The 12859-nt window shown below is 35.1% G+C and overlaps 1 protein-coding gene across 2 annotated transcripts in view; it reads left to right on the plus strand.

Annotated features, from left to right (window-relative positions):
- The window catches only part of AKT3 (v-akt murine thymoma viral oncogene homolog 3), a 402599-nt gene that overhangs the window by 289080 nt on the left and 100660 nt on the right, over positions 1 to 12859 (plus strand). For both annotated transcript variants that reach the window (XM_006871278.1, XM_006871279.1), the window contains exons 6-7: positions 548 to 613; positions 2238 to 2306. In XM_006871278.1, coding sequence (XP_006871340.1) covers positions 548 to 613; positions 2238 to 2306 — 135 coding nt within the window. The remainder of the gene's footprint in view (positions 1 to 547; positions 614 to 2237; positions 2307 to 12859) is intronic.

Consider the following 12859-nt stretch of genomic DNA (forward strand, 5'->3'; position numbering starts at 1 on the left):
AAAAAAAAAAAAAATAGAAGTCGGAACCGAGTCCATGGCACATAACCACCAACAACCATTGATATGCATTAAGTATGAGTGACTTTATATTTGTACATGCTTTACAACCATGTGAATGAAATCATTAATTTGATTGAAAAAAAGTATGCACTTATACATACATCTTTTCATTCCATTTTTCCATGAACTGTTTGTGAAGCTGCCATGTATATGTATATATGTATGTTTAGGTGAAAAGGAAGCCCATAAACGAAACATGCTATACTGTGTTTTACAGGATAAAGATGAGACTTTCTGCTCCCATAAAGATTTATAGCCTTGCAAACGCTATGCAGAGGGTCACTGTGAGTCAGAACTGACTACAGGACACATAACCACCACCACCACCATACTGTGTTTTGGAATCTGTTCCTATCATATGACAAGTTCCTATCATATGACAAGTTAAAGCTACAGGAGTAACTTTAACTTGTCATAGGGAAATGGCGAATTTTTAGATCATCAATACTTAGAACATCTATTAACAGTTTGCCTTTTTCTTTTGTAGGATGAAGTGGCACACACTCTGACGGAAAGCAGAGTCTTAAAGAATACTAGACACCCCTTTTTAACAGTAAGTGACTAGAGGACATATGCAGTAATTGTAACATTTTAAATTTAAGGAGTTTTGTTATGGAACTACGAATATTCTAATTCACATTCATTTAGGCATAGCATATTCTTTGTACAAAGACCATAGTAAAATTTTGTAGAAATGATTGAAATGTATAAATTCCTTTTATAGCATATGTATTTATAACCTCTCCACTTTAATGTTATACTCCCATTAAATTTCTGAGATTTTTTTCTCTCATGAATTTCATTAAAAAGGAAAATAGAACAGATGAATCACCTGTTGACTTTTAACGTAACCTATGAGAAAATGCTAGACTGTCATATATAATTCTTAACATTAAATGTAGTGTTTTTCTGTTTCTTTTGTTTATTTGTTGAATAATAAAAAAATTTATTGAATACTTTTATGGAAACAAAATTCTTTGATAAGATATATAATAATACTGAATATATTATGTAAAAGAGGATAAATTCATGATATGTTTTCTTCACGAGGCAAAGAACAAACTGACTTATATGCATTTAACTTTGTTACTTTGAAACAAATGAATTTATTTTTTACTTATGTTTAAAATTTTTGTAATAGAGGTATCATTTGAAAGTTTCTGTGTATTGCTTTCCTTGAAGGTCTAGTAAGATTAAAAAATAGCAAGTAGACGTTCAACAGGGGAAGATTATAGAGCTTTGTTGTTGTTGTGGTTGTTATGCGCCATGGGGTTGGTTCCGACTCATAGCGACCCTGTACAGGGTTTCCGAGGCTATAAATCTTTACGGGAGCAGAAAGCCTCATCTTTCTCCCTCGGAACAGCTGGTAGTTTGGAATTGCTGACCTTGCAGCTTACAGTCCAATTCGTAACCACTACACTACCAGAGCTCCTTTATAGACTTTAGATTACCTAAAATAGACATTTTCAGAGGCATCACTAGATACCTACACGTACTTTGTAACATTATCGTGTGTTTATTTCTTGGTGTAGTCAGAGCTCCATAAAGTTTTGATGTCTTTTATAAACTATAAAATTACAAAATAGGTCATGTTATAAAAAGTGTTATTAAAGCTTTATTGAGAACATAAACATAACAACTGTAAATGTATTCCAAAGGAACTTCCACTAGAGAATTTGGTAGGCTGTGCTGCTTTGGAGTCCTGGTGTGGCACTGTGGGTTAATGCAGTGGATTGCATGAACGGTTTGAACTGCAAGGTTGACAGTTTAAGCTCACCAGCCACTTCTCAGAAACTTGATATAGGGTCGCTGAGTTGGAACCAACACGATGGCACTTAAAACAACAACAACAACTTTGGAGGAGCATGGATAGAACTTGGGAGGCCACTGCAGTTTCAATTAGATGGCACAATAGCTTGAAAAGTGTTTATCACAATTACTAAGTTCATTTTTACTTAAAATTTTAATTTTTCTCCCCTAACAGTAGCTATTGATGAAGTAAGCCAAAAGAGTTTCATGTTTTTCATAAACCATAACTTAAGTACTGTCAATAGATTCTTAAGGAACACTAACAATGCATTTAATCAATCATGCTTTACTATTGCTAAATATTCTATTTTTGGCTGTAATTATGCAAATGTGGGATTATAATATTACTTTTTTTTTTCCATTTCAAGTCCTTGAAATACTCCTTCCAGACAAAAGATCGTTTGTGTTTTGTGATGGAATATGTTAATGGGGGAGAGGTAAGTCAAAGAAGTAAATCTAGCATGTGCATATGCATGTTATATGTTATAATAAGTCATAATATGGCAATTCTCCATTTCTTGAAAGGGGTTTATGTAACTCTTTCCATCATTAAGTAGATAGGTGCTCAATAATTTTCAATGATATGAAATGATCATTTTATATTATATAACAACCTTTATATATTAAGAAACAGTAATTTTCTTTTTTTCTTCTATTTTTACATATTTGCATGTATATGTTTTTAAATATTTTAAATAATTTTTATTACAAGTGTATTTCTGAGATCATGTTACTAAATTTTGGAAGCTAGAAACATAGAATCTGTGTTTTCAAAATTTGAAGAGGTCTTTTGCAGCAGATTTGTCTAGTGCAGTGATGGTTTTCAAAAGTTTTTCTTAAACTTTTAAGTTCTTTATTTTAAGCTCAATGAACTACTGGCCTTAGGCACATCCTGGAAGAATTTCTCTTCCTTACATGGTAGCTCTATTTAAGAGATGTAAGTGATGTTGTAATGAAGAGAAATTCAGTTATTAATAGTACATTTTAATTATTTTTTGTTTCCTTTTCTCCTCACTGTTTTTGATGAAATTAATGTGAGGAAGTAAAATTACTGGAAATATTTTACTTTGTGGATTTCTGAAATAAATTTAATTATTAAATGTTGTCTTTTATCTCACAGCTTCTTTTCCAAAAGAAATAAATTAATTAGATATGCTTTATATAGTATTTTCATCCATAGAAGTAAGAATGAGTTCATTGCAACCATAGTCCTTCATTTTGTAAACACATTTTTAGTGTCTAGGCCATGTGGATTTATCTAAATGTGTTAAGGCATTGTCCTTACTATTAAGGAGTTAGTAAGTTATCTTACAACTCTATTATAAAATAGAACATGTTTTAGAAGAGCTAAATAAATTCATAAAAGAAAACATTTTCTAGATGGTCTTTTATTTGAGTAAGGCTTTAAATACGTAAGGAGATTTCAAACGGGAAGTGATTTGAGGAGCTCTTTCAGCAGAGAGGATGGTGTGAACAGATCAGAGAGGCTGGTGAGCGTGAGGCCAGAAGAGCTCGAGTGGGTACATAATGGTCCAGGCATGTGGAAATGAACATTTGCAGCCAAGTGTTAATTGCAAAAATACAAAGAACATGAGACAAAAGAATTGTAGAATAGGTAGATTTTAACAACTGATCAATTGGATGTGGGTAGAAACAAAGAGACTAATAAAAATGAATGAAAAGATAAAGGCTAAAGGTTATAAATTTGGTTTTTGCAATTTCTCTTAATGTTCCAAGGAAATACACATATAGAAAATAAATAAGTCCTCTTTTTGTTAATATGGAGTTGTCTCCGATATATAGCATTGTATGCTGTCAAATCAACTTCTACTTGTATGTAAACTCTTCCGAAGAAAGCCTCATTTTTCTCTTGTGGAGTGGCTGGTGGATTTGAGCTACCAACCCTGTAATTAACAATCAATCACATAACCCATTATACCACCAGGACTCTTTTTTAGCTCACTAATACCTAGGGTATAAATTTTAATGCATTCCATTTTGTTTTTGATGACTTCCAATTTTGCTAGGTTCATATCCTATACATTCCATGTTTCAGTCATTAATGAATGTTGAAACTGTCTTTTCTTGTTTTGAGTTGTGTCCCATCAGCCAATGAAGGTCCTGAAAGCTTTATTCCATCCTTATCATTAAGTTCAACTCTTCTTTGAGGAGGCGGTTCTTCCCCATTCATAGTTTGAGCACCTTCCAACCTGAGGGGCTCATCTTCTGGCTCTCCATTAGACACTGTTCTGCTGCTGTCCGTAAGGTTTTCACTGGTTACATGTTTCAGAAGTAGATCACTAAATCCTCCTTCTTAGTCTGGAAGCTCCTCTGAAACTTTTCCACCATGGATGACCCTACTACTATTTAAAATGCCAGTGGCATAGCTTCCAGCACTTTCCAGCACTAGAACAACACATAAGCCGCCACCCCTGTGTGGTATACTGATATACGAGTGGTGGACATGCATATATTATCTGTTTTTAAAAGTTGAAGAAAAGAAATAGGAAAGCAGACCTCCTGATGGATCGATCGATAAGTGGATAGGCAACCAAGAGAGAAAATAATATAATGAAAAGGATAAACTGCAGACAGGCAGTTAAGGAAACACTTTGTAATTTTTTATGGTGATTTGGGTGAAAATGTACTGAGCAAATTGGTTTTCCATTCAATATTCGTAACATTTTGATTCATGCCATTGATTGCAATCCTCTCAATATAACAGCACTCTTCCGACTTCCTTGTTGTGAGTTACAGTTTCCAGTCTTCCTTCTTTCGTATCCATTCCTGTCTTCTAAGCTTTATCCCTGAGTATATGTTGCCTTTTAGATATTTCATTTGGTAGATTGTTCTGAGGAATGTCTTTCTGTTCACGTTAACTATTGATGTCTGTTGTCTGAATGCAAGTTGAGCCATGGGGATGAATTCAGGTCTAGGTTTTAAGGCTGTCTAAGGGACATAGTCCGGGAGGTTCTGCCAATCTCTATGAAACCAGTAAGCCTCGTCTTTCTTAAAATTTTGAATTTTGTTCCATATTTTTCTCCCACTCAATCCAGCATCTTCTAAAGTGATCCCTTTCAGAGTGATCAGCAGTGGTAAGCAGGTACCATCTAGTTCTTCTGGTCTCATGATTGTGGTTCCTGTAGTTTATTCATCTTTTGGACTAATTTCTTTTATGTGTCTTTGATTTTCTTCACTTTTCTTTGCTCCAGACAGGGAGAGATCATTGGCTGCCCCTTAAGTGAGCACTCACAAGCTCTGAAGACCCCAGTTGGTATTGATCAAAGTAGGATATAGAGCAATATCTTTGTGGACTATGTATGCCAATTAACCATGGTGTCCCCAGAGACTATGATCCTGACCCCCCCCCCCCAGGCCCAGTGACTCATTTCTTCAATGTTCAGTTATGGTTAAGAAATTTTCATAACTTTGTACCCTATATGTTCTATATTCATAGATATATTTTTAGCACATATAAATTGTTGTTTTTAAGTGTCGTCAAGTTGATTTCAACCCATAGCGACCCTATGTAGGGTTTCCAAGGAGCAGCTGATGAGCCTGAACCGTCAGCCTTGCAGTTCAAATAGACTGCTGTCCAGTGCATTAACCCACAGCACCATACCAGGACTCCAGCATGTATATATACATATGTAGAATTAATCTCTGTCAAAAAATATATAAATATATTATCAAACATAACTATAAACTCACAAGCAGCAAAAGGTAAACTAGATAACTGGGTAATGGTGGTGATTATGTGCTTCTTAAAAAAGTAAACATTTATGCACATCAAAAGACTTCACCAAAAGAATAAAAGGAGAACCTAAAGACTAGAAAAAAATTTGGGCAATGGAATATCACATAAAGAACGAATCTTTGGAGTTTGTAGAAAACATTAATACTTCAGCAATAGAAGACAATCCAATTTAAAAATGGGCCAAGGGCATGAACTGATACTTCATCAAGGAAACTATCTGGGCAGCCAAGAAACGTGAAGAAATGCTCGTGATCATTAGTCATTTATTGTTGTTGTTAAGTGCCGTAGAGTCAGTTCCAACCCGCAGCAACCCTATATAGGGTTTCCAAGGAGTAGCTGGTGAGCTTGAACTGTCACTAGAGAAATGCAAATCAAAACAAAAATCTATCACCTCAGCATCAGTAGTCAATATCTGTAGAACCAATTCAAAAAAGCAGAAAGCAACAACTGTTATGGAGAGATGGGCACTTTCATACATTCTTGGTGGTACTATAAGATAGAGCAACCATCAGGGGCAGGGAAACTATTTGAGAGCCTTTTGCATTTCGGGGGTTTTTAGTAATTGATTATAAAAATAATAAGACCATTAATTGGGGCAGTGATAATGGGAAGGAATCAAATTGTAGTGATATTTCTATACTAGAATTACCAGGACTTGTGACTGCAAGTAGAAAGAGAACCATCAAGTGATTTCCTGTTTACTGGCATATGGACATACTGTTACTGTTGATAAAGAAAGGAGACACTGGAGGAGGAAGGAGTTTTGGGGTGATCATCTTATATTTAGCATGCCAAGTGGGGGACATGAAGGAAACAGGAAAGTTAGGTCGGATTCAAATAGGCATCAATGGTGTTAAAATCAAAGAAGAAAAAGTGTCCAGTGAGAGAGAAATATGCGGAGTTAGAATAGCCTGTGCCTTTGAAGTGTTGGTGATGAGAGAAGCCTACTGAGGATCCTGGGAAGCAGGAGCCAAACAACAGAAACTTTTTACAATTAAGAAGAGAAAGCATTTTAAGTATGACAGAGTATATTAAATTCTGCAAGATAGCCATGTAAAAATGTCGATTTGATTTGATATTTAATAGTTCCTAAGCAGAGTCCTGGTGTGGCGCAGTGGATTAATGCCCTGAACTGCAAAATCGGTTTGAACCACAGGTCCACAGATCAAGCTTACCAGCCACTCCCGGGAAACCCTATAGAGGGTCACTATGAGTCAGAACAGACTTGAAGGCATGTAACAACAGCAACAGTTCCTAAGCAGACTGCCATAGATTGTTCCTTTTTTTTCTGTGTTGGTTAATGGTATGTATGCACTTTGGCTATAGTATAGAATGTGCAAGGGTTACTGTGGAGCCCAGTAGGACAAGGTCATGGGAGAGAGTTCCATGAAAACTTTGGTGGATAGTAGTCAATATCTGTAGAACCAATTTGAAACAATACTAGTAATGTGACTAATTCCACTGTTGCTGACATAAGTTATACGTTATAATACTCAGTATCTAATGTCCAAGCCACCCACTTTGTGTAGCTTGTTATTGTAAGATGCTTATTGAGTCAGTTATGACTCATAGCAACTTTGCATAGGATTTCTGAGAACCACAAACCTTTTGGTTAGCAGTCTAGTGCTTATCCTACAGCACAATACCAGGATTATAGCTTAGGTATTGTTATTATATTTCCATTGGAAGCAGAAAAATATTCTGAGGAAAAAGTAAACTGAAAATGAACTAAGGTCTTGTTTGGTTAAGTAAGAACATTTTTATTTAGGACTCTTCCTCAAAATCTCCCTCCTCGTTTTGTTTCTCCCAGGCTGTAAGTTGGGCCTCTATATAAGCCTGTCACCAAGCTAAGGCCTCCTGGAAGATGAACACTCATTAGGGGATAAAGGAAAATTATTCTATAGAAATGCTATTCATCTAATAAATTCTTCATGTTTTTGTATAGTATTCCTGTAGGTACAACTGAACTAACACACTCAGTTATTTACTGTTGTTTTGTACCTTTAGATTTTTGTTTATTCTATATTAATTTCTTAAATAAAATACCTGTATTTTATATATATTACTTTCAGTTTCATGCCATTCTTGAAATCCTCTCATACTTATTTCATATTTAATATTATTTGGCTGACATTTTGTCTTTAGTGAACCAAAATCCTCTCATTTTAAATTCATATAAGACAGAAGTGCCGGCAGTTAGCATTCTAGTTCTCCTTACTAATTTATGGAGGTGTGATTTGGGTGATTTTTAAATAAAAAGTATCATTTCATATTCATAGTGATGATTTTTAAATTTTTACTAAATTCATAGAGATATAAATATCATTATTGTCAGGAGTCTGGCAAGCTAATTTCCTTGCTAACTATTTTAGTAGTTAGCATATTATGTAGGTTATATCAGAATGCTTTTGCCCAATGCATTTTCAAAAATTCCCAAGGCAAGAAGGATAAATTATATATTATAATATTCAAATTAATATCTAACATTCAAGGCAAAATAACGTCATTTTCAGTATATGAATTTTTAGTATTTCAAGGTTAGTTTCTTAAAATAAATCATTAAACCAATATATAATAGCATTTAAAGTAACCCTGATTTTTAGTCAGTAAAAATAGTAAAGTCCTAAAAGTTATGTATAAGATTAAATCAGATAATAACATTTCCAGAGCTGTGATTAAATTGAAAATTAAGGAGATGAAAGATGATAACCTGAATCTCACAAATTATCTAAAATTACAATACAGAACAAGATTAACAGATAAAACTATTCAAAACATGTGCTGTCAGTGTAATTAATAGAACGAAGAAGTCCAAACGTCAAATTACCAGTTTTTTGTTTGTTTTTTTTAAAAAAAGACATCAAATGCCAGTGAGTAAACACTCATGCGTCTGCTGCTATAAGCCTTTCTGAATACCAAAGGGCAATCAAGAAATTCTGTAAAGAAAGAAGGGGAAGCAGATGGCATGTCTAAGGTTGATCTGAACTCATCACCAGAAAGAGAATGTCTGATCTTACTGAAAATGAGTCCTGATAGGTCAGAGTACTTACTACAAGGAAGAAACTTTATAACAGGTGCATTATTATCAATGGTATTGGAAAAACAGTTTCTAGGGAAGAAATGAAAAGAAAGGGAGAAGTTCTCTTCAGAGATAGAACGGTGGGTTTTAAAAAATCTATTTCTATATTTTATGGACCACAGTCATGGCATGGTGCTGTGGGCTAAAGCACTGGACCACAAGGTGGCTTTGAATCACAAGGTCAGTGGTTCAAACTTACCAGCCGTTCTTCAGAAACCCTGTACAGGGTCACTGAGTCAGGACCAATTTGACAGCACTTTAATAACAACCTATTTTCTGGAAGCACAGTGGCTCTGTAGGGTAAACACTAACTGTGAACTACAAAGTCAGCAGTTTGAGCCCACTTAATCAATCTGAGGGAGAAAGACAAGGCTTTCTGCTCCTGAAAAAAAAAAAAGCCTCAGAAACCTTATACAGGGTTGTTGTGTGTCAGAGCATGTATGTCTCGATGGCACCGAACAACGGCAACATCTATATTTTGAGCCACCCAAAAGTTGGTTGCTTAAAACAATGAATTATTATATCTTGAGGCTCTGTGGGTTGGCTTGACTTAGCTAGGCAGTTCTCACAAGAAGTCTCTCATACTGCTTGCAAATCAAATGCCAGATTATGCTAAAGTTATTAAAAGATTTGAGTAGCCTCAAAAGCCAGGATGTCAACTCACATGTCTGGAATCACAGATGAGGTGACTGGCACTGCAGGGGCCGACCAGGCACCTACCTATCTCTGTGATTCTTCTCTATGTGGTTGTGGCACATTGTTGTGGTGCAGCATGGCAATTTCAAGGTAGCCTTTTTATGCAGAGTCTAGCCTATCCTGGAGTAAGCGTTTCAAGAGAATCAGAACAGAGAAGACACATAGATAATTGGAGACCCTGAGGAAGAAGAGAAAAAATTTCATTAAAACCATAAAAAAAAAAAACCAAAAACATAGTATGTAATATTTTGTGTTTGGCTCCTTTCACTTCGCATGCTTTTAAAATTCATTACTGTTGTTGCATCTCTCAATATTTGGTTCCTTTTTATGATGTTTACTCCATTGAATTTATGTAACATGTAGTCCTGTTGTGGTGCTGTAGAATAAGCACTGGACCACAAGATAGGTTTGAACCACAAGGTTGGTGGTTCAAACCCATCAGCTGCTGCTTGGAAACCCTATACAGGTTCTTTATGAATTGGAACTGACTAGATTACACTTAACAACAATAATAATGTATATTTACCCACCAGGAATTTGAGTTTCTAGCAGTTTGAGACTACTATGTGAAAAGCTTCTGTGAATATTCAAATATATATCTTTGTGTGAACTTACTACTCTATTTTAAATGTTCTTGGGTAAGTACAGAGGAAGAAGATATGGGAGGATTTTAATAGGTGCGTATTCAACTTTATAAGAAACAAACTATATTCCAAATTATCAGTACCATTTTGCATTCCCAGGGTGATGGTTAAAATCATCACTATACTTAGTCGTGGAATCCTGGTGTGGCACTGTGGGTTAATGCGCTGGACTGCTAAGTCAGTTTGAACCGCAAGGTTGGCAGTTCAAGCTCACCAGCCACGCCTTGGAACTCCTACAGTGTTCCTATGTATCAGAACCAATTAATCGGCACTTAACAAAAACAACAACATATTTAGTGTGGCTTGTTTTGTTGTTGTTGTTGTTTAGAGTTCATATTAAATCACAAGATACCACTACACACACACTTGTTAGAGTGAGTGTGTAGTGGTATCTTGTGATTTAATATGAATTTCCTGAATAAGCATATTGATTGTATTTTGTTGTGTTGGTTTGCCATTTGTATGTCTTATTTTTTGAAGTATTTGTTGCAATCTTTTACCTAGTTTTAATTGGATGTTTTAATACTGAGATATCAGAATTGTATATATATATACTTTGTATATAAGTGCTTTATTATACATATGGCTTACAAATATTTTTCTCAATCTGATTTGCAAGTTTAGTGGCAGTTTTTTTCTTGTGTATGTTTTTATTTCCGCTTCTTATTTATTCACGTGTAATTTGCCGTCATTGAAACTCACCATTTTAAGTGTACATACAACTCAATGAATTTTGACAAATGTGTGCAGTGGTTTTTATAGTCCATTATTATAGTCAAGATAATAACATTTCTATCACCCCAAGTCCCTCATATCCCCACTTTTCTTGTGAAACTTTTTATTGTGAATTGAGTGAAGGTTTATAGACATCATCAGTTTTGCATCATATATTTTGTTTCATCTCAATAGTTGCAATCCTCTCCATTGTAACAGCAGTTAATCCCACTTCTACCCTGTGGTTCTTATTTCCATCTATGCTCTTTCCCACCCTTCTCAACTTTGTCTTTAGGGAAATTTGCCCTTTTGATCTTGAATGGTTGACCATTCCATGGTGAGCATACCTTATTAAGTTGTTGTCCCTTCTTTATACTTATTTACTGTGTGGCTGAAAATTAGTCCTCACTGGTGAGTTCCATTATAGACCTGAAGGCTCAGTAAGCCCAATCTTTTTTTGTTTGTTTGTTTTAAATAACTGAATTTTGTTCCACATTTCTCCCACTCTATGTAGGACCTTCTAATGGATCCTTTTCAGAGCAGTTGGTATTGGTAGCTGGGCAACATGTAGTTCTTCTCATCTCAGAGTCATGGAAACTGATGTTCACATACTTCATTATCCATTGGACTAGTTGATTCCAAGCATCTTCAGGTTTCATCACATCATAGGGGACAAATAATTGCACCTTAGATGACACTTAACAACAATGAGATGACTGCTCATTAGATCTCAGTGGCTCCTCACCAAATTAGGATGTAGACATTGTCTTTGTGGACTATGTTATATTAATTGACCATGGTGTCTCCTGACACTATAGTCCAGAGCCCTCAGGCTTTAAGAAGTTTTCATCATTTGGTCCCCTGCCCTCATTTCCCTTTATAGTCAATTCCTTTCTTTTGCTAGGAATCTGATAGGATACTAGCTGTGACTACCACTGATTTACTTTCTAACTAGTGTCTCTTGAAAAGTAAAACATTTAAATTTAGATGAAATACTATTTTTTAGTTGTTTTCTTTTGTAGTTTGTGAATTTTGGTTTAATTTAAAACATCTGTCCTAAACCTACAGTTGTTGGTATTTCCTACCATATTTTCTTCTAGGAGTGACACAGTTCTAGCTTGTATGCTCCACTTCAAGTACAGTTGTGTATATAGTGTTAAATAAGAGCCAATGTTCATTCTTTTGAAAATGGGTGTCTGATTACTTAAGTCCATTTGCTGAAAAGACTACCCTTTCTCCCACTGAATTCGCTTGGCACCTCTGGTGCCAATGGACCCTCTAAATGCAGGTGTGTTTTTACACACTCTGTTCTGTTGTATTGATCTATTTAGTCATCCATTCTTATGCCAATATCACACTCTTGTTAGTACTTTTCTTGAGGGTGTTAAAATCCAGTGATTTCAGTCTTCCAACAGTGTTCTTTAAAAAAAAAATTAATAAAAGGTTGGCAATCCTATTTTCTTTGCATTCCATATAAAATAAACTTGTCAATTTCTACATAAGGATTTAACTACATAAGAGAACATTATTAACTCACTGTATACTTATAAAACATTTTTAAACTTTTGTCTTACCTGTGAATTCTTAGAGCCAAGAGTTTTCTTTATGTGGAAAGGTTTTATGAAGGTAAATTAAAAAGTACTGCTACAAAATCATACAATCCTTTATTAAACAAAATGTCAAAACGTGAAGCTTTTCCTTCGCCACATATCTTCCATGTAGGTCTATACACGTCTGAAGGCAATGTTTCCATCTCCCTTGGCCTTTTCCAAAGACTCCTGTTCTCTTCATTTACACCACTTTAGAGCAATTTTGACATCCTCCAAAGAGTTAAATCGTCTTCCTTTAAGTGTTCTTTGAGTTTGAATGAACAAAATGAAGTCTGAAGGGGCAAGAATTAGGGCTGTATAGTAGATAGCATAAGACTTCCCACTGAAATTTTCATAGAACAGCCCTTGCTTCCGTCAAAGAATGAACAGGTGCCCTATTGTGGTTGGGAAAAAATTCTGGGCACTTTTCTGGCCTTTTTGTCAGTTTTCAATTTTCTTAAAATTTCTTCCTAATAATCTCCTGTGATCGTTCTTTGTCCTTTGAAAATCT

This window comes from Chrysochloris asiatica, unplaced genomic scaffold, assembly GCF_000296735.1.
Source record: "Chrysochloris asiatica unplaced genomic scaffold, ChrAsi1.0 scaffold00165, whole genome shotgun sequence".
NCBI classification, from domain to species: domain Eukaryota; kingdom Metazoa; phylum Chordata; class Mammalia; order Afrosoricida; family Chrysochloridae; genus Chrysochloris; species Chrysochloris asiatica.